General features: G+C 29.9%; 1 protein-coding gene across 1 annotated transcript in view; it reads right to left on the bottom strand.

Annotated features, from left to right (window-relative positions):
• Nucleotides 1-20,007, bottom strand: part of LOC126780723 (alpha-1,3-mannosyl-glycoprotein 4-beta-N-acetylglucosaminyltransferase A) — a 28,919-nt gene extending 8,912 nt beyond the window's left edge. Inside the window, 4 exon segments of the mRNA XM_050505385.1 lie at nt 747-852; nt 937-1,049; nt 14,645-14,775; nt 19,976-20,007. Coding sequence (XP_050361342.1) covers nt 747-852; nt 937-1,049; nt 14,645-14,756 — 331 coding nt within the window. The 5' untranslated portion in view covers nt 14,757-14,775; nt 19,976-20,007.
• Nucleotides 20,008-22,673: the final 2,666 nt, after the last annotated feature.

Raw genomic sequence — 22,673 nt, forward strand, 5'->3', positions numbered from 1 at the left:
ATTATAATTGTGTGGACGAGTGAAGGCATATTAGATAAATGATTGTCTATATACATAAATATACACATAATAGAATAAAATAATGTATTTTTATTAAATCTTAGTGCGATGCAAGTATGGACGGAGTTAACTATGATTATAACAAGATGACGATCCAATCATTTTCTTAGTGCGTATTAACAATGAACACGTAAAAGAATTCGCTGAGATTTCCTAACCTAAAGGAAAAATATTCTTTACATAAATAATCTGTTATATACATATTTAATACATTCGCTGAGCGTCGAACATCGATTACCAATTAAGACTATGTTTATTACAAACCGTAAGCCATTAAACTCGATTTAAAACTATTACTTTTGGTGATGATTTATTCAAAACCTGTTAGTTATTGTATTTTGTCTTTAAGAATTCACTTTAGCAGAAAATAATAAGAAATAATAACGGCAAGTAATAATAATATATTATATTTCAAATACATGTTTTCGCCTGAAACTAAACTCTTAGTCAATAAAATATTTTCTTAAACAATCTAATGATATCAATTTTATCAAATTATACAAGTTATTTTATGAATTTTGTAAAAAAAATAAAAAAGCCATTAACACAAACTGCGTTTGTACAATGAATGTGTTAAAGCAAATATTATAAAAAATTTGAAAGCGCAAAAGCATATAAATTTAAAAAATAATAATATTTTATATATAATTAATTATATATACTGTAAATAAATCTTAAAATCATACCGGTCATATTTTTCAACATCATCACTATTTCGGGTGTTATTTGGTCATGTCTCTCAGTTGGCTTTACTACGTTATATGTGTAGTTTTTCCTCGGGAAGACCTTGTTCTAGAAATAAGATGACTTTTAATTATATTTGAATGTGATTAAAAAAGGGGTTAACTTTTTTAAATTAGACAATGTTTTTTCCACCTGAATTTTAAGAATGTCTTCACTCCGAGCTAAGTACAACGACTCAAGAAACTGGAGACGGGTTTGCATGTGCGCTATATTTCTCTCCATCCTTTCCTCCTTGGGAAATTGAGCTGAAAGATAAATCTTTTGTATTACATCGTAATATGGCGTACTAAACAAAGAATTTACCTAACCTGGGTGAGGCTTCAATGTGTAAGAATGTTGAGTATTTTATTAAGTAGCTCCTTAATATAAATAAAGTATGTAATATTATGTTAAATCATTAACCATGTTAAAAATAAATATTTTATTAATTGTCTGAGAGCATGAGCCCGTGAAGTATTAATATATGTACTTAAGAGGTCTCTTGTATAGACTGAAAAAACACTACCTACCTAATAGAAATGGATCCTACAAATCATGAAATTGTAACACTCAACAATTATTATTGCCCCAACATACTAGATATCCCACACAAAACGGACAGGACGTGCAAAAGACACAATAATTGCTGTTAATATAAGCATCTGCTGTAACTGGGTGCGACCAGCAGGACCTCCTAGCCAACAATAGTACCGACTTTGTCCATGTTCGATATATACGACTTCACGCTAAATAAATAAATTGCACTCAATGATTTACATCCGATCATATTATTATGTGCTAATGTGTGTGTGAAAGGTCGTTTCAATAAATATGATATTGTTGATACTGCCATACAAGCTACGTCTGCTTTTCGATTCAATCATAAAACAAATCGGCTTAATGATCGTATACAGTTCGGATTCTCTTAACTATACAACGAATATAAACGAATTGAATTTAAATGATGAAAACATATGTGTGATGTTCACACTTTGAATATTTACGAACCGTAAAAGGTTGAAATTTACTCATATACATATAGAAACCACTCTGCTTTGATGCATCCTATTTTTACTATTATGTAAAGTTTCATAAGTTACTTTTTTTTTGCAATTGTTCTATAATAAAATATTAAACAATGAGAGATGAGAAAATCTATAAATAATTTTGATGTACATTTCGTTAATGTAACGGGCTCATTTCACCCCGCTTCTTTTATGTGCTAACAAAACAACACTATTTAATTTTTTAACGAAAAAAAATAAGATTGATTTATCGACGACATACACTAATATTTTTTTTAACTTGAACACAATAATTTGTCATAAAACACAAAACTCATTTGCGTAAAAGCAAAGCAAAGGTGATCACACAGGTGTGGCATTAGCTTTAGACAATTTTGCGTTGTGTGAGCTTTCGCTCGATCTCATCTGTATATGAACCCCATACCATGCATTGTCTATAAATAAACAACATGAATAATGCACTGCATGCAAACAGTAATGTGCGCTGTAAATGTCTCATTATCTCTGATGAATTGAAAATATGGACTTGTAATTAATTTTCATTGACTCAAATGCTGTTCATGTTTCAATTTCCAGAATCCATTTAGTGAAAATTTGGATTTTGGGCTTGCGTTGAAAATTACTAAGCCTTTGATTAATTTCAATCAAATAAACAATACTACATATTAATGTTATAAAAGATTGTGTATATTTATAATATCTATTTATTTTAATTTTGATTCGTTTTGCTGATAAAATGGAAGGCAACAAAAGACAAATATATTTTATACATTTAATTTAATGTGTTCATATATCACAAGTATTTTAATAAGAATTATAAATAAATACATTATATATATATATGTTAATTTTAATTAAACTTATATATTATTATATAATTTTAATATACATTAACCTATTATTTTGAAGTGTCAAGAATGCTTGCTTGATTGACTGATGGTGTTAAGAGATGTTATATGATAGCGTTTCAGACAATTTTGCCGTAATTCATCTAAATTTTATATTAAAAGTATAATATAATGGAATTTATAACTAATACTTGTAACATATTAAAACATTATCAAACCACTGAATTTTATAACATATTTATTAATCAAATCAATAAATCAAGTCAATCAATCTTAAAAATAAATGTCTAGTCGCTACCAATCAGTGTTCATTGGAAAAAAAATTAAGAAAAAAATAAAGAAAATTTCTAAATTTCCGTAATTGAATTCATATTTCAATAAATATTATTAAGTTTGCGAGAACAAATTAGAAGATATAGTGGGGTTGGGATGTTCCTGTAGCCCCAGGGTGGCTAAGAGGAGGGGAATAAGTCTGTCTAGCGTCGGAATTATATTCAATTAATATATTTGTTTACATAATTATAGAGTATTAATAAGGACTTTATCGAATGTTTTTATAATTTAATTGCTTGTACTATACGCATGTTTTGTTACAAGCCAAGTAATATTTAATAATTATCATTGATAATGACCTTCTGACATAGATCGGTTACGGCGGCCATTCTCAAGAGAGATAAGACAGTTGGCGCAGTTGCGAAGAATATGTTATAGTGCACAAGTATGCTCAAACACAGGTGCACTCTTTATTATTATTAGACAGTGAGAGCTCTCATAAGCCGATGGCACAGCAATTCGAAACGACCGAAATGAGTTCACCGGAAAGAGTTCAAAAGGCAGTAAAAAACAATTTTTTTTTTTAATTTTGTAAAAAATAGTTTAATTATCGCGAAGACACATACATAGATTTATTCTATCAAATTTACAAATTATTATTCTTTCTTATTGACAAAAGAACTTACTTCATAATTATAATATGACAAACAACCTACATGGAAACTTTGTTGTTCATAGCAGTGTTGCTCTGAATATGCACTTAAAGCTTCTCAATATAATTTTTTTCATTAAAATTTGAAACTAAGAACAGTTACGTATTTGATATTTCTGTAGTTGATAATATAATTCTAGATAATATACATGAATTATTATTCTTTCTTATTGACAAAAGAACTTACTTCATAATTATAATATGATAAACAACCTACATGGAAACTTTGTTGTTCATGGCAGTGTTGCTCTGAATATGCACTTAAAGTTTCTCAATATAATTTGTTTCATTTAAATTTGAAACTAAGAACAGTTACGTATTTGATATTTCTATAGTTGATAATATAATTCTAGATAATATACAGGAATTATTATTCTTTCTTATTGACAAAAGAACTTACTTCATAATTATAATATGATAAACAACCTACATGGAAACTTTGTTGTTCATGGCAGTGTTGCTCTGAATATGCACTTAAAGTTTCTCAATATAATTTTTTTCATTTAAATTTGAAACTAAGAACAGTTACGTATTTGATATTTCTATAGTTGATAATATAATTCTAGATAATATACAGGAATTATTATTCTTTCTTATTGACAAAAGAACTTACTTCATAATTATAATATGATAAACAACCTACATGGAAACTTTGTTGTTCATGGCAGTGTTGCTCTGAATATGCACTTAAAGTTTCTCAATATAATTTTTTTCATTTAAATTTGAAACTAAGAACAGTTACGTATTTGATATTTCTATAGTTGATAATATAATTCTAGATAATATACAGGTACTGTTGAAATTCCGAATTCCAATTATTATCTATTTGTTGAAACTATGTATAGACATTTTATATTATACAAAATTAAAAAAAAAAAACATAATACAAATTACTAATTTACAGCAACAACAAAAAACACGCCGTCAAAAAGATTGTCCTGTGGCATTGAATCCTAGACGCTGGCACTATTGCCTCTCCGCACCAATTATTGTCTAATATTTAATACAACATCTTGACTATAAAATTAACTACTCATTTTAATTTCGTGCTGGGTGTTTAAGGAAAACATCGTGAAGGCACTTACATGTACCGGTCATATATGTCAACCCACACTAGAGTAACGTGGTGGAAGAAGCTTCAAGTGCAACTCCTGAATATTTAAGGCCATATTAATATTGAGCGAAAAGTTTCACACAGAAAATATTTTTCTGTCATAGATATCGATGGAAGACAAACTAGCACCAACAAAACCACCATATATTTATAATTAATGAAGTTTAACATTTAATTTAAGCTTATTATTAATAAAATATTTATATAAATAAATACATTTTTTGTTAATTAAATTTATTATAATCACTTCTTAATTCTAAAGTTTAATTTTAAACTACAAAAATTATATAGACTTAATAGATCAATTTCTGTAAGACATAGCTTAAAATATTAATTTCTTAACACTAGAATATATAATAAAATCTTAAAAGATATAATCTAAATCGATGCAAATATAAAAATAAAGTAAAAAAACAAAACTCTTAAATTAAACAATACGATGAAATAATATTATTTAATATTTAATAAATAATAATAATACATTTTATTTTTTTAGGACTTATTAAATAGTGTTTTATAAATGAAAAGAGAGAAAACTCTAAGATTGCGGGCAATGAGCATCAATGAAAGAATTCTGATGTCCTTGATACACGTACGTCGCCTGGTTTGTGGTTTCAGCCAAACCATATTTGTATTATTAATTACTAGCGATCCGCCCGATTTCCGGTTTGAACAAATTTTTTCTATCTCAGTAGATAATAGTTTTTTTTTTAAAAAATTATATTGGGTTACATTATTGCATGTTTCATTAGGATCACCAATTTTTTTTAAAATAAAAGATAAAATACAGCGTATGTTACTAATAATAAAGCTTTCTGTAGGTGAAAGAATTTTTCAATCGATTACGTAGTTTTTAAGTTTATCCATTACAAAAAATCGAATCTTATCTCTTTATAATATTATTATTATATTATATTATTAGTATATAATAAGAATAGAAGACAATTAAACAAATATATTTTTAAGTATTTATTGTAAGAGTTAATATTTATATTGCTGTGTTTTTAACAAAAACATATAATCAATATCATATATATATATATATATATATATATATATGCCATATATATATTCCATATCACATATAATTGTAGTTGTAGGCAACCTATACATAGTTTTTAAAGTTTTATTATACTAATATTAAAACTTTACGAAGTAGGTATTAAACCTATGCACGCGTCCTTTGAAAAAGCCGAGATGGCCCTGTGGTAAGAACGCGTGAATCGTAACCGATGATCGTGGGTTCAAACCCGGGCAAGCACCACTGAATTTTCATGTGCTTAATTTGTGATTATAATTCATCTCGTGCTTTACGGTGAAGGAAAACATCGTGAGGAAACCTGCATGTGTCTAATTTCACTGAAATTCTGCCACATGTGAATTCTACCAACCCGCATTGGAGCAGCGTGGTGGAATAAGCTCCAAACCTTCTCCTCAAAAAGAGGAGAGGAGGCCTTTAGCCCAGCAGTGGGACATTCACAGGCTGTTACGGTTACGCGTCCTTTCCTCGTATTTTAGTTAAACTTAATATGCAAATTGATTATAGTATAATAATATAGAATAGAAGTTACGAATTGACATTCGGAATAAATAATTACACAGTATCACATACAATCAATAGATTTATTTTAATGTCTGTAAGAAATATGAAATGTTGCCTATAACGCATTTTGAACATTTTGCCAAGCCGACTAACAGTATGATCTGGCTTTTCCCCGCTAGTACATACCAAATAAATCTGAGTTATTTTGTTTCTGGTACTTGTAAAGTGCCTTACATGTTGAACTGAAGTGAATTTGAAAATTATAAACTCTTCGTTGCTCTAGCTAAAAGTTCTAGTCAAGATTGAAAGTTCTTCCTGAGGATCTGAGTTCAAAAACCAGAAGGGGTAATATTATTAATATTATTGCTTTTTTCGCACTTTCAGTAGCAGTCCGGATGTTGAATGTTAGTAATGTTTACAATCCCGTACCTCGAAAACTTGTAAAGATATTGATTCTGTGCCTGAACTCCCGGTCATGAGCCCAAATGTCATCCTGGGCTTAGTAAGGTCAATATAGATAATTTACATAGGGTACTTAAAAGCCTCACAATACAAAGAAGCATTATGGCACTGAGACTGAGACTGCACGTGATCAAAGGCAAACATCGGAATAATTGATTCGCTAAATGTTACAGAGAAAACAAGACGTTTAATAATTGCATTTGTGAAAAATAAACATGTGAGCGTTGAAGAAGCTGAAGTCATTAGCTTCGTTGAAAAAGATGATATTAACAATCCACCAGCAGTAGTGGCCCTATACACATGTGTCACTATGTGAAGATTGCATATCCGAGGTCTTGCATCCAAGCCACAGGACGGTCTAATAAAAATTTATTATAAGAATTCTCAGAAACAGCCAAGAGTTTTTCGTTGGCTGTGTTTTACACTTATCTGATTCAAAGTACGTAAAGGATCCTGCGAATGGCTTTGGGAATTACCACTTTAGAGCCAGCATAGTTGTTTCGCGTTAGAATCTGAAGTGTAAGCTTAAAGGTTTACAACATTAAAGTAACCCGTAAAATTGTAAACCCTAGAATTGTAACAGGATATTATTAACATTATTTGCCATGTATCATTGAATTATAGACATTATAGGTTGAGAGTTTTTAAAAAAAATCAAGAACTCGAAAAACCACAAAGTCTTTATTTATTTATAACAACAAAATATTAATGTTTATTTTTATTCTTGACATCCATAAGCCTTGTCAATTATTTGTCTTTATAATACGCTAAAAGTATAATAAAGTAAGTAAGCGAATTAATGAATTAAATTTGTTCAAGCTTCCGCTTTCCGCAATCAATAATATCTTTCACCTAAAAATTGCATCACGAATTTTATTTAAAAAAAAAACATAAAAAAATTGAAGTCGTCAATAAGTTTTGTGGGAGCTATAGCTCATTTTTCCCTATTTGTATTCGCGAAATTATTACTCTCAATGAAATAAAAATACACCAGAATATAAAGCAGCCATAAGTTACAACAGTTTAGTTACTTCAGAAATTCATGAAGTATCGACGAAAGGTTCAATTATAATTATGACATCAATATGTCAGACGTACCGACGTCCAAGCTTCATTATTCTACAAATGGATAATGTAAAATTCTAGTGGCTAACTCATTTTTAAATTATTGAATGCACTTTTATACCTTCTATTTCTTATGTAATCCAAATTAAAGTGATCGCAATATTTATAATTAATATTACTTTATATGGTATACTTCACTTTATATAGATACTAAATTATCTACTAATTTTGTCTAGAAATAGCAACCAATATGGACGGTGGTGACCACTTAACATCAGGTGACTATAATATTATGATCTTCTTATAATACATAAAATATATATTTTATAGTATTCCATTCAATAAACCACATTCAATTCACTACACTTAATCCAGTACTCAAATCACTTGGATGCGGTTTGCACACTCATATAATTAATTAAAATAATATTGACAAATATTATTTTTTTAGTAATCAAAAAATGATCTGTAAAATGATCTTATTTCCGATTTTCTACATAATATGGCTTGGCTTGACCTTTTTGTAAGGTTTGGTTAAATTATAATTAATGAGCGCGATAAGAGTAATCGAGAAAGTATGAATACTAAAATGAAATGCAATTAAGAATTATTAAAACGATCGATGATAACATGACCACATATTATTTTATTTTTTAATTACTAAAAAAATCATAAAAATCCAATTCAGTGAATCGGAGAAGCATTTCACTGAAAAAGTTCTATGTTAGTAAATGATCATTATTTGCTTATAAAGGATAAGGGTAAGGATCTATCTAATAAAACAAAATTATTTTTCAATGTGATGAAGCCTATGAAAAACACGGCCGCACATCGCAACTACACTACAATTATTTATTACAGATGCACGCCAGCTGCAACATTGCAACCGACTGCGCAGTCAGTTCACTATTTCAATGCAATTTGATGATGATGATGCAGTTATACTGTACATGACATAATGCAACAATTTTGCAGCTGGCGTACTTTTGTAACACTGACTATGTGTGTAGACAGTTAAGACAGTACGATTTTCGCAACGGTCGTAGTGCTTGTGTGGTAGTGGTATTCTAAATATTGAAAGACAGCTTGCATTAAAATTAATATCTTCATGGAAAATTTCTCCGATTATTTTGTCGTAACAATCATCTTACAGGCGTCTTGCAATATCTGTATTCAGTTTTCCAACGATGTCGAGCTTTAAAGCTTTTTGTTGACAAAACGTCTCGAGCAAAAAAAGCTCGAAATAATGTACTAATCGACTGTGAGCTATATGCTAGAGATGGTTTTCCATCAATGCTGGTGTTAAATAAGGCTCATGTCTATGGTGTACCAGTTATTCCGTATTGGTACAATTCAGTTGTAATCTGGGTAGCATAGCTCTATTTTCTTCAAAAAATGTTTTTCTAAGCAGATTGAGTCAACACCTCAAATTGAGACACCCATTTTGCTTTTTATAAAATCATGTTCGTCCCCAGGTGAGGTACTGTGCTCAATTCTGGACAGATTATTTTTAATAACAACTTCAATTCTTGATCCCACCCCACGTCGAGCTGTGAAACTATTTTTTGATGTAATGTTGTTTTAGTAACATAAATAATAATAAACACAAAAATATAAATTATAAACATAATTAAATAGTTCGAAATGCTAAACGATGAGACTTCATTCAAGATTGCCATTGAATGTAAGACTAATAATTCTTAAAAATACGACCTTTTTTAATATAATATTTTTACAGAAGGGAGTGAACAGTAGTAAGTAGTAGTAAGTAGTAACAGCCTGTTAATGTCCCACTGCTGGGCTAAGGCCTCCTCTCCCTTTTTGAGGAGAAGGTTTGGAGCTTATTCCACCACGCTGCTCCAATGCGGGTTGGTGGAAACACATGTGGCAGAATTTCGATGAAATTAGACACATGCAGGTTTCCTCACAATGTTTTCCTTCACCGAAAAGCACGAGATGAATTATAACAGAAATTAAGCACATGAAAATTCAGATTTATTAATTTATTTATTATTCAGTGAGTGAATACAAGGTGGTAAATATAAGGAGGCAAAAAATAGATACAAAGTAGCCTATAAATGTCTCACTACTGTACTAACGGCCTCTTCTCTTTATATAACACGAATTATGCACATGGTAAATCTGCGGTGCTTGCCTGAGTTAGAATCTGGAATATTCGGTTAAGATTTAAGTATTTAAACTGCTGGGCTATGTTTGCTCTATGAAGATGTAACTATTTCATAGGATAATCAAGTAATTACTAGCTTAAACTTAACCTTTTTAGGATAAAGTGGTAGATTTAAGAAACAGCATACTGCTAATCTTGAAGTTATACTGATTGATAATATGACTCTGCACTGACGACAAGATGAAGACAAGATCGCCATATCGCTTGAATTAGTAATTAATCACTTAAAGCAACTGAAAGTTATCTCTGATCTATATTAAAAATCTGTTTTTAATTCCATCAGACTATCCATTAACCTGGCTTTATTACAAAATTTTGTTGAGAATCAAACAATCATAATCCCCATAAAGCATTGCAGGATTTATTTGCACATGCAACAGAAGGATTAATCTGAGCTTAAAGCTTACATGTATTGGTAAAGTCCACGTGTTTTGGTTTATGTATATATTTACGTGTATTTTTGATAAAACATAATGTAACTGAATATGCAAATCGACCTAATTGCCTTTTTAGAAGTAATTGTGATTGTGGCAAATCTCTACCTTAAGAGTTCTACAGCGTGTGATTTCGTTTCAGGGAAAGGTGAATGTTTGTTTTGTCAAAGATTGTGTTTATTATTTTATATGTTTTCTTACTTTGCTTATCTAAAGAATAATACCAAATAATTATCTGATTTTCATTTCAGTTAAACAATTTGTTTCAGTTCTCATTATACCGAAAATTTTTCATAAAATATATGCACGTATTAAAAGCGATTGAATCTATTTTATCAGTTCTTCTTCTAGTACACGATATTATTTAAATCGCACCAAACACGTTATACAACATTTTATTTTAATAATAATTTAATTAAATGATATCGTACTGTCTTTACTGGTATAAGCAGTATAATAAGAAACCAAATAAGCCCAATTTTACTATTAGGCATTAAAGATTTTCCATTCTTGGCTTCAGCGTCATCATTAGACCATCAAAAAAATATAAAAACCAAAGAAAATAAATATAAAATAAAATAAGAAATTTAGTTGTATTACAGATTAATTAAAACTTAATCGATATTCTATTTTTGCAATAACAAGAGATCTATTAATGTTTGCTCAGGTACCAAATAGGTACTAAATGTTTGTGCAAAGACAAATGCACAATACTAAGGGTATTATTGTGAAAATAATATACAGACGGTCATCACGACATTAGAATGGCTGGCCATTTTTAAACAAAATTTCATTGGTAATACCATAGGTACCAAATGTTTAAACAAAGGTACTAAATAGTACTAAATGGGTACTAAATGCTGGTAGTATTATAAAGCTGATCCGTCACGTTGTACAGTCATTATGATGCACGCTTAAGTTTCGATGATAGCAGTGTTTGTGTTCCCATTTTTTCAGAATACAACTAAAGTTGTTTGTCGTTCATATCGGTGCATGTAAATCTCTTTCGTTCATTTCTTAACGAGAAGTTAAATATTATATTGTATTATAAAAAAAAGTGCATCGAGTTCGAAAAACATTCTATTGCCGATAAGAACCGGTAAGAACAGCAGTTACTTTTTTTCATTTCAAGTTGTGTAATAAGTCTTATCTATCAACTTTTCTTATAAAATGAGTTTGGCATACCTATCTGAGATTAGATTTACGAGAAAATGCGCTTACAAATATAAATTTTTTCACTTTACAAAGCTAAAGCGACAATTTAATGGTCTCAATTAATCAGAATTGTTTATAAACATGAATAATATAAAAACAATATAGGTAATAACAAAAATTTCAAACTTTTAAATCAATATATTTACAAAATAAAATCATCTGAACCCATGTACACAATACATAACACAATATTAACAAATTAAAATATTTTAACGCTTTGATTATAAGATTAAACAATATTTGTCTAGAAATTTTAAAATAGCCCGTCGGTATTGAATTTAGCTGGGAGCTACTTGCCCTTGGTTAGTTAAGATGCTTCGTTATCCAAATTCTTTGTGCAAATGAGCTTAGTAAAGAAAATTTAAGACAAATTTGAATTAAACTTATAAACATATATCATGTTCGTAAGCTAAGCGTAATATTATTATTTAAGAAACCACTATATGCTTGCGATCACTTAGATCGCAGGCGTAACATATACTTACTTTAATTGCAGATTCAGCCCGCACTAATACGAAAAAAATCGGACGCACAAACAAGATAAGTGATTATATCAAAGTATACAATGTATACTAATCGAAAAATCGATGCCACGACACCCCAGTTAGGCGTAAAGGGTAATAATCCCGGCGTATCATGCGTGAAAAATTTACAACAGTGTACAAAATATGAAATATTTACTCACTAGGTGTACTTTACTTGTCGATAAGGGAAACTATAACGGCGATGACAAAATAATATATACATTGACAAATTTCGTAAGCGAATTCAATGGCATTAATTAAATACGTGGTGACGTATACAAATAGAAAGACCATTAATGCGTGTAAGTATAATTAGAATGAAGTCTTAATTTCGATTCATAGTGTAAAAATATTTCTTATAACACAACTAGGCAAATCAACAATAACACAATAAAATGAATACTTATAATTTAATGTGTAATTTCTTATATTACCTAATCAATATAGTTTCTAACGACAGTAGGACGTAAAGAACTTTCTAGATAGGTGCCGCCCACTCATTAAATGTTCTAACAGCAGTACCAAGCAGTATCACCGAAATACAACAATTATTTGTTACGATACTCTATGATGTGCTTGCCGGCCATCACTAACAGTTGGCAAGATGTGCTGTGCATAAGGTGTGTAAAAGGTAGGCGCAGTGTTGCGAAGTAGGATCCTATGAATGCGCGGGGTTGGAAGGTGCAAATATGCCAAGTATGGGTAAAAAGCTGCGTTAGCGCTGCTCTTACGAAGAGATACGTAAACGCAATTATATTTAATTTAACAGACGTCTAGTGGTGGGCGTATAGGGGCCCAAACGTGCAGTGATTGGCATGAATTTACACACAAGCTGTGTGAATCCGACCTTGGATGACTGTAAGTCGGTGGGGCGGCCAAGTCTTCGCCGTCTTAGGGGTAACCTGATGATATTCAACGACAGGCTTGTTATCGGGAAAGTGTAGTCTGGACACTGCATTGAAAGGGTTTGAAATACAATATTGTTTGAAACACTTCGAAAATCATCGAATAAAAATAATCATACTTATGATATGTAACTAGGTCCTGCCAACTATATATAAAAAATAGGTCTCTGTTACTACAAACATGGTATTGCTCAGTCTGTTCATTGTATGAAGTTTTCATGTTCATTGCTGTTGACGCCTATCTCGCCAAATTACACAAGTCAAAGTTAACCAACCTTTGCTACAGATTCGAACAATTCGACCTCAATATCATAATCGAGGACTCCACAAACCCCCGTCCACCAAAATTTCAGACGGATTGGAGCAACGGAGTTTAACTCGCATTCGTATTCTTAGCGAGCCCTTTCATATGATACCCATATTGTAGGAAAGCATAAAAAATGTAGCCCATCTTTAGAAGTCCGCCATATTGATTTAAGAGTGACCTCACTTTATTTTTCGAGTTATTCTCAGCAATCCCTTTCATTTGATACCCATATTGTAGGAGTACATTAAAAATAAATAATCCACCATCTTGGGTGTTCCCCTTCCTTCCTCACAAAATTACGCCCAAAATTAGTCTAAACAATACGAAAAGAAAACTAAACGATAGGTTAACAATAAAGATTGATTGAATGGTAATTCACGTCAATGGTAGACTTTCGTCTTCCACATCGGACCTATTACCATACTTTCAAATAGAAAATAAAAAAAAATTACTTATGTCAATATTTGAGTTAGGTCGACCTTACTATAATTAAAATTTAATTTATCTAACTACTTTTATAATAATTGCCTGGTCTGTCTGCAATGAAAACGCAACGGCGACTACACATATAATTTCAATATTCCACAAATAGAAGGCTTAAATTACCTTTTTGAAATAAACTTCCCTTTGTTTTAATAGTGATTAATATTGTTTTTTTTAAATATAGGGCGTTAGTTTACAGTTTTATGGCTATGAACGGTAATTGAGTGTCACATATAATTTTGAATTCGTAAGTTTGACTGCAAATGTTGTATATGCTTTTTATTTTGTTATTTTATTACAATAGTATGTTGCATTTTAAGTACTTTTTCGGCTATTATTTCAGTTTTTAATATTAAATATTTTACGTAAAACAATAAATCCAATTGCTTAGTATGAACTTTCTACGTATGTATGGTCTCTTTATATGTATGTATCATACCACTTGAAGTTAGTTAAAACAGTATAAGTTTTTATATTAATAATTACGATTTTATTATATACTCGTATACCGTTTTCATATCCTTGATATTTAACTATTCTACTAAAATTTAAATCATAATGAAGTTTCTAAAGCTAAAGAAATTAGGCAAAATAATTTAAAAGCAAAAGATTAAAGATAATGTTTTTCATTCATAGAAGATCTTGTTCAGCTGTTGACCTGCTTGAAAAATAAAATTCTAGTAGCATAAGTAGTAAAAAGCTAAGGTTTCCTCCGAAGTTAAAAATGCGCAGTTTTAAATGAATTCTTAAAAATGATACTTACACCCGTTGAAGCTATACAGTATGAAGATCGTTGACAAAACGGAGATCATAACTATGAGGAAGATGTTGTTCCGACGACGCGGAGGACCGCATCTTCTGATGTTCCGGATCATTCTTAACAGAGTTTTAAACCTGCAACAAATATTTAACATATAATATTTTTCACGACTTACACTTAACTTATACGATATTATCGACTGACCGTCCGACAGATATTGTTTTAATTTTACCATATACGCTCTACATTTTTCCACGTCGGATATTGAGTTGAAGTTTGCAATAAGTGACTTAGTTCGTCTGAATATAATCATGATTGTGGTGATAAAACCTCAATAAAAAGTTAAAAAAGAAGAAAATATTATGTTTACAATTTAATATTACGCAATATGCTCGATGTAACAAGAATAATAAACCAAACGACCGTTGTTTCGGTAGCTTAGGAAGAAGATGTTGCGCGCATAGAGTGACTTTGGTATGGTATCGTTGGATAGGCAAGACATCAATGCTAAGCAACAGCAGTGATTCGCGATGACGAAGAATAAGTAATATAAATGTTAACCGGCAAAACCAAAATAAACAGGGTCACAATTCGACGCATATATATATTTACCTATGGCTACGTATAACTTGCCCAATATTGAGGAGTCCGATTTTGATAATTCTCTTTTCATTAGATAAGGTATATTTAGAATTTGGCCATATATTTATAATCCTTCCTTAGAGGTATAAAAATATGGGTATGATTGATTGTTAACCCTTAACTTTTTTACAAAAATAGTCGATTCTACCACGCATAACTCTATACTGGGTGATCCGATTTAGAAGATTCTTGTTTTGTCAGATAAACTATACTTGAAGGTGTTTCAGTTTAATCAAAAAAAATATATCTCTAAGAGTGGAGAAATGCCTTATTTTCCCTAAACCCGGACAAGAACCACTGAATTATCAAGTGATATGTTAATGATTCATCTCGTGCTCAGGGATAAAGAAAAACATCGTGAGGAAACCTGCATGTGTCGGGTGAAAGTTTGCCATACGTGTATCAACCAACAACCAGTAAAGCTACTTGGTATGGATATTATCCGAAACCTACTCCCCTATATATTTACAGGCTTTTAAAAAAAACTATACGCATCGACTTAAAAGCCTTGCGACATTAAGATACACATATGTTAAGTATATATAAGTAGAGTTAAAAAAAATAAAAACTATTTAACAAAAACTTTAACCGGCGAAAAGTTTAAACTTTAACCTACAAAAATGGACTATGCTATCTTTGTTTATTATTTGTTCGGCGCCGACTCAAAAGTTACCTACATTCGTTTAGGATATTAATTATTAAGATTTTAGGATATTAATTATTAAAGTTATGTTTATTTTTGCTTTTCAATTCCTTCTTCCTTCGGTTTAATTTTAAGTTAAAAAGTTTTTACAAAAAAGAGTATTGGTTAGGGAGTTTGTAAGCATTCCGCTATTGCCTTGTTTATCTTTCATTAGAGGAAAGTTGTATAATATTAATAGATTAATTCAGTCAATTAAGGTGCTACGTTTTTTTACAAAATGTATTTTTCTGCCGTGGAACCTACGGCCGCTTTCACAAGTTCTGTGTTAGCTTTGTCAGCAAAGCCTTTGTCAATCGACTTCCAAACTACTCTATTTCCTCAATCCGTTGTTTATTACCCTCTGAATTTTTACCCTCTTCCATGATGACCGATTGATCTGAAATTTGGTATACACACACCTTTGATTCTAATGACAATATAATTCAATATTTTATTTTTATTTTATTTATTTTAAGGACCACAAGTAGCTACTACATGTTTTAATGACAAATGTAAAACAATTTAGTGAAAATAGCTAACATGTGAAGCTTTTTAAAGTAGCCACAACAATTACAATATTTGTTTTAAAAATACATTAACACATAATTATAGCAACATGAGTAGAAAGATTAAAAAAAAAAATAACAAAAAATAAGTCCAAATTGGTAAAAATTAAAGATCATAAAAAAATAAACATGCACTTAATAAAATTAAAATTAAAAACACAAATAGTTTGAATTGATATAGGTACAAATTAAAATTAAATAATTCATTAAATTCATGCAAAGTTTACGTTACAAAAAATTACTAAAAATATACTAATTAATACAAAATAAAATTAAGATAACATTATTTATTATTTATTTATTTACTTATTTATTTATTATTTATTTATTATTTATTTGCATCTCTCAACAATTCTAGCGCCCGTTTACGATAAATCATGGCAGAGTCATTAAAAATATCTAGATCTTGACAAAAACCATTGTACAACCGTGATGATCTAGGCATTGGTGCATTACATCCTAATTTCGTTTTTGATATTCTGACATCAAAAGTGCCCAGAAAACTACGAACATTGCGCCTTGGAATACGATAGTATATCTTTTCAAGTTAGTAAGTACAGTCGATATAATATATACAGTATCATAGAAAATCTAAGACAGCCGCTGCACAAAATGGAGATTACATATATTCTAACAATCCTCTTAATATGAATATCAAATGAAAAGGTTAGACTAGTAGAATACAGTACACCACAAAAAAAAATCAAATCTAAGATGGCCGGTGTTACAAAATTGTGGATTACATAATATTCGTTTCATTCCCTTAATATGGGTATTAGGTGTCAATTTTACTTAAGAGTCTATGACCATTTTATTTAAGAATCTGATCAATGCCCTTCATTGATGAGAAAAGTGGTGTATGGACTGGTACCCTGGACCTAAATCATTATTTTTTAGCTTTATGTATATTATCTACATCATTATTATCTTTCTTTTTAATAAAGTTTTCTTTAACTTAAAACATTTTTTTACCTTTTTTTTTATCAATACAACTTAATTCAAACTATATTTTTGAATATTTTTCGCCTTTGGGAAAAGATTATTGTTTAGTAATTCGTCGAATGTTTAATAAAGATTAGAATTTGTTTTTTTGTTTGCTATAATTAGTATAATTTAGTAATATCTATTTAGAGTAAATTTTATTTAGTCCGTTAAAATTTATGATAACTATTCAAATAAATATAGAGATGTACCTTATCTATTCGAAAGACATGTTTATATGATAAAGTTAAGCTTATTTAAAAAAATACAAAGACGCGATATCAGCATATACGGCGACTATTGAACTTACAAAGAAAAACGTCAGAAATGAAAAACTTGAATACCTATTTAAAAATATATATCTGAGACAGAGCGTCCGAACAAAGGAAGCTTTAAATTTTATTGTTAGACGGAACCTCTTACATGGATAAAGAAGCACTTCGTATCCAATTACCAATTATACCTGACACTCGTAGCTTTGGAAGTGCATTTTTATGAAGAAATGTGATGTTCTACTAACTATACTGATAAAGATTAAGTTGCCGCTGCGCACTGAATAATATATCGATGCAACAAGCAACTACAATATATAAATTTATAATACTCAGTAATTTGTTACTTAAAGAGATTTATGTGAATTACAATATGAAATAGAAATAGTTTGTCTTAAAAGCTAAATATTAAACATCCATTCGCAAAACTGAATTATAAATAACAAAACTGCAAATTTTCTGTTTTTTAACATAGATATGGATTTGATGGGTCGGAATTTCGAAGACTGCCGTTGCAGGTCCCGACAGATGGATTTTGTGTTTTTTTTTTGTCGTAACTGGTATTTATGTTTTTCTTTCTGAAATTCTTATAATCTCTATAATATAAATGAGTCCTTGACGCACTAGAATATTTTTTTTGCAATTTGTATGTTTTGTTCCTAGTCAGTAAACAAAATTAAAAACTAAAGCTTCGATCAATTATACGTGTTTTTATTACAGTTTAAGCAGTACGTTGTCGTGACAAATAGTATGTATTGTAAATGATTTGAATTTGATTTATATTCATAGTTAAACAGTTTACCATCAAAATATTTATTAAATATTTCTACCTGCATACCCAATGATCAGTCATTACATACACAAGGGTCATTCATTGTAAACAAGAAAGTCGTAACATATCGCTTTTAGTTATTTTTACTTTTCAATTAATTAACAAAAAGCTGTGAACAAACAACGCTCGACAAAGGAAAAAAGCCAATAAAGCTTTCTCTGAACCGAAAAATCAACCGACAGTTACATTTACTAAAATTGAACTTTAAAGCATTTTCGTTTATTTGTTTGTTTTTTTTTTTATAAATTACACACTGTTACATTTATGTATTAATATTCTATTTTTTATAACTATATTTTATTTAAAAATGGTCGTCTATGTGTTTATTTTTATTTCATAAGCTCATACTTTATATTTCTTTGTCGACGTCCAAGACTACCTCAATGTCAAATTTCCTTACATACTTAGATAGGTCGTAACTAGTCCTTATAAGGTAACACACAATAAGATATCTGCACAATTATAATATTAGTATAAATTGCACTTTTTGCAGTTAAAGACGAATGTCAACGTGACATACTCGTACACGTCGTAGGGTTAAAATTAACTGATTTCATCGAGTATTTTAAATCTGCTTAAATCCGTGCAATCGCAATCGTTTTGATATATTTTGTTTTAACTGCGATAAATATGAATACCTAGTATTAAACATTCGCGACATATTTTAATTTTTTGCTTGCCAAATAATTTTATTACAGGAAAGGTACAAGCGAGTATATAATATGAATTAGCAGTATAAAAATCGCGACAAAGAGGAAACTATTTTAAAACTCTCCAAAGGAAATGTCGTCAGACAAAGCTACTCGAAGTGAAACTCATTTTTTCGTTACTGTAAAGTGCAAAACTCCTGCATTCATATCAAATTTATAACAAATAAAATTTTAGTTTTACTTTTTTACATTTAAGCTCAAAGCAAGTCCAATAATTTTCATCCCACGTTGAATTTGTATGTGGAATACAACGTAGTAGGTTTTTTGCTCTTTGTAAATATATAAAATAAAATTGTATTCCGTTTAACTTTTAATGTGATTAATAAAGATATACTATACAGACGATTAATATAATACAGAAGAATGTAATTAAATAGTGAAACATATATATATTAACTAATTCTGAAAAAAAGAAGAATGATTCATTCAGATACACAACTATTTTTTTATAGTTTAGTAATTGGTAATATCCTCAAAAGTTATTATTAAAAACCTTAACTTAACATTTTGAAATCATATTTGAAGAATAAATATTTTAAAAAATAAGAATAAAAACCACAACGCAGTAAAAATAAAAAGGATAAAATTAACAAAATTTCCTTAACAAAGAAACAAAAAAATAATATACTTATTAAACGAATATACAAACCTCGATGAATGATGCTATGTTTAGAACATAAAACATATTTTTTATAAAAAAACAAGTTGTCGCGATAAGTCAGCGTCTGGTTCGAAGAACCGACGCCGGCAGACTGTACCCAACAGGGTAGCATCCCCCTATATATATGATGCATGACGTCAGTAATTTTGATGGCGCATGCGTAAAGAACAAATGCAGATTTAGTGAGCAGCTTGCATTGGACAAATTATTATTAGGGAGATTAATTATGAAAAACACGACAGGGAAAAATAAAAAGATTTAAACAAAATATGATTACTGACAGACAACACACACAATCAAAATGATCGTCCCCTTAGTATGTTGCGAGTAAAATAACTCACGGTGAATGTGAATAATGAAATACACTTCACGTTGCAATTATGATGCTCTGGTAATACAAAGCAAGGGTATCGAATACGTTTTCAACAAACAATCATTAGCGATTTGTAGTTTTAACATACGTATCATTTTCTAATATGGACTCGTGTATTGCTAACTTAATTAAATAAATAACCAAACGCTTATAATTGTTTTAAATCATTAAACAATGAAAAACGGACGGATATTTTTCGCTGACTAAGGCTTAGTAAAAAAAGTAAAAAATGGCAGTAGCAAGAGGTGACCTTCGCTTATAAACGACATCTCTTTAAGATGTTTCATGTCTTCCGCCGCCAACCATAAGACTTAAGATGTTATATTTCATATGGTTGTCACTACAGAGTAATAGTTATTTTTACTCTAACCCGACACATAGTATTAAAAAACGTTGATATTGATCGTTAGAATTGCTGTTAAATTAGTTGTATTTATTGAGTCAAGCGCTCATCAAAATGTTTTGTCTACAGTTAAGGATCTAAAGCGTCTATAGGTACACGTCTAAAGCGTCTATGTCGATAAATATTCATACACTAAGATAGCTATGTCTATCGTCTCGGTCTCGCCGTAATAAGCGTTATTTAATATAATGGCTAATTTGAAGTATACGATTAAAGTCGGTAGTTAATAAGTTTGTATTGTTTACATGTGAAATAAATAAAAGTCTGGTGTTGTTTATATATACGTATATATAATCATTTTTGTTTATCAAACTGATTTTATTTTTCAATAAAAAATTAAAAAAAAAACAAATATGTTTCTGACAAGGTCATTAATCTAAAACAGAACGGGCAGACTTTCATGTAAAGTGATTACCTTCTGGTTGATGTGACCGTCTAAAGGCAAAGTGATTGGATTAGAATATTACCATCCTTCCTAGCAGTCGCTTGCAAGTTGCACTATAAAACGTGATACGAAGATCTACCTTTTAAATCTCAAAAGCAGTGCAAAATTTTAAAATTTATATTATCAACGACAGATTTTAATTACAAAATTGTTTATCCTCTATACTTCCGCCTGCACTTGCAATCATTGGTAACCACTTCAGGAAATTGGCGACTTGAGTAATTATGAGACGATACCTTAAGGATCTGTCTAGTCTTTTACTTTCAATATTAAATAGTTCTTAATTACCAGCTCGCTCAGATTGTTTCCCTTTAATATATATATATGGTTAAAACTTGTGCTGTCTATCATAATATGTCAAACGAATAAATTATTTAATTAATCTAATTAAGTATCACATCCGATCCTGACTATACTACTATCATGGTTACCGTGGTACTGTCTTTTTATCAATTAAACTATAACTTTAATTTACTATTCCCAAATAGCTTAACAACATAGGAATATTGTATGGCGACACTCGTACTATAAATATAGGGAATGTAGGGTAAAATTAATGAAGTTATGCAAGATAGATCTTTTACGTTATAAAATTTTTACTAATAAATTGTTTTAAAATTGTAATACGTATATACCACGGCGCTCTGGTTCAATTTTATTGATGCACTGATACCTTTGTTTTACAATAAAAGCCTTAATCGAATGATTTTCGTGCTATTCAATTTTTTGATGAAATTTTATATTGGAACACAGATACCTCTTTATAATAAAAACTTTTGAAACTATTTTAATTATAGCTAAGTTTTTTACAATTCATATTGGTATGACTTCTTTTCTTATGTAACGTCAGACGTCAAAACTTTTTTTCAAAACAATTATTGCTCAATTTCTTGAAAATTAAAGGAATCCTGACATTTAAGAAGTTTATTATGAGCCTATTGTTTAACTTTCCGATGATTTCGCAAGTTATTTTTATTGTTTATGTTCATGCCACATGACGCGAGCAGAGGATTGCCAAAGAGTTTTTAATAAACATAATTATTCTACCTAACTTGCGGTAATAAGGTGAAGCGAGCGAGATAGGAAGGGAGATGAAACGGGCAGCGGGCGTGCACCCAACCCCACATACACGCATACTTACATCAACCCTGGGTGTAGGAAATGGGGAGGCAACCTGGGTGAGACCTGGACGATCTACATTGGGTGACAATTTATATAGACGTCAATATGTTTATATAAACAATTCATTTACTATAGCGCATAATATCAATCCAAGACAGAAGAAAAACAGGGTTGCAATAATACTTTCACTTTATTTATACGGAATATTACGGTACCATGATACTTAATATAATTATGTCAAACTTTGTAACATTAACTGTTTTGATACAGTTACTGTATGTACAAATCATAGCAATATTATAACACATTGTTTTAATAGCAAAATTAAATGTGACTAAACATC

Source organism: Nymphalis io, chromosome Z (genome assembly GCF_905147045.1).
Source record: "Nymphalis io chromosome Z, ilAglIoxx1.1, whole genome shotgun sequence".
NCBI lineage: Eukaryota > Metazoa > Arthropoda > Insecta > Lepidoptera > Nymphalidae > Nymphalis > Nymphalis io.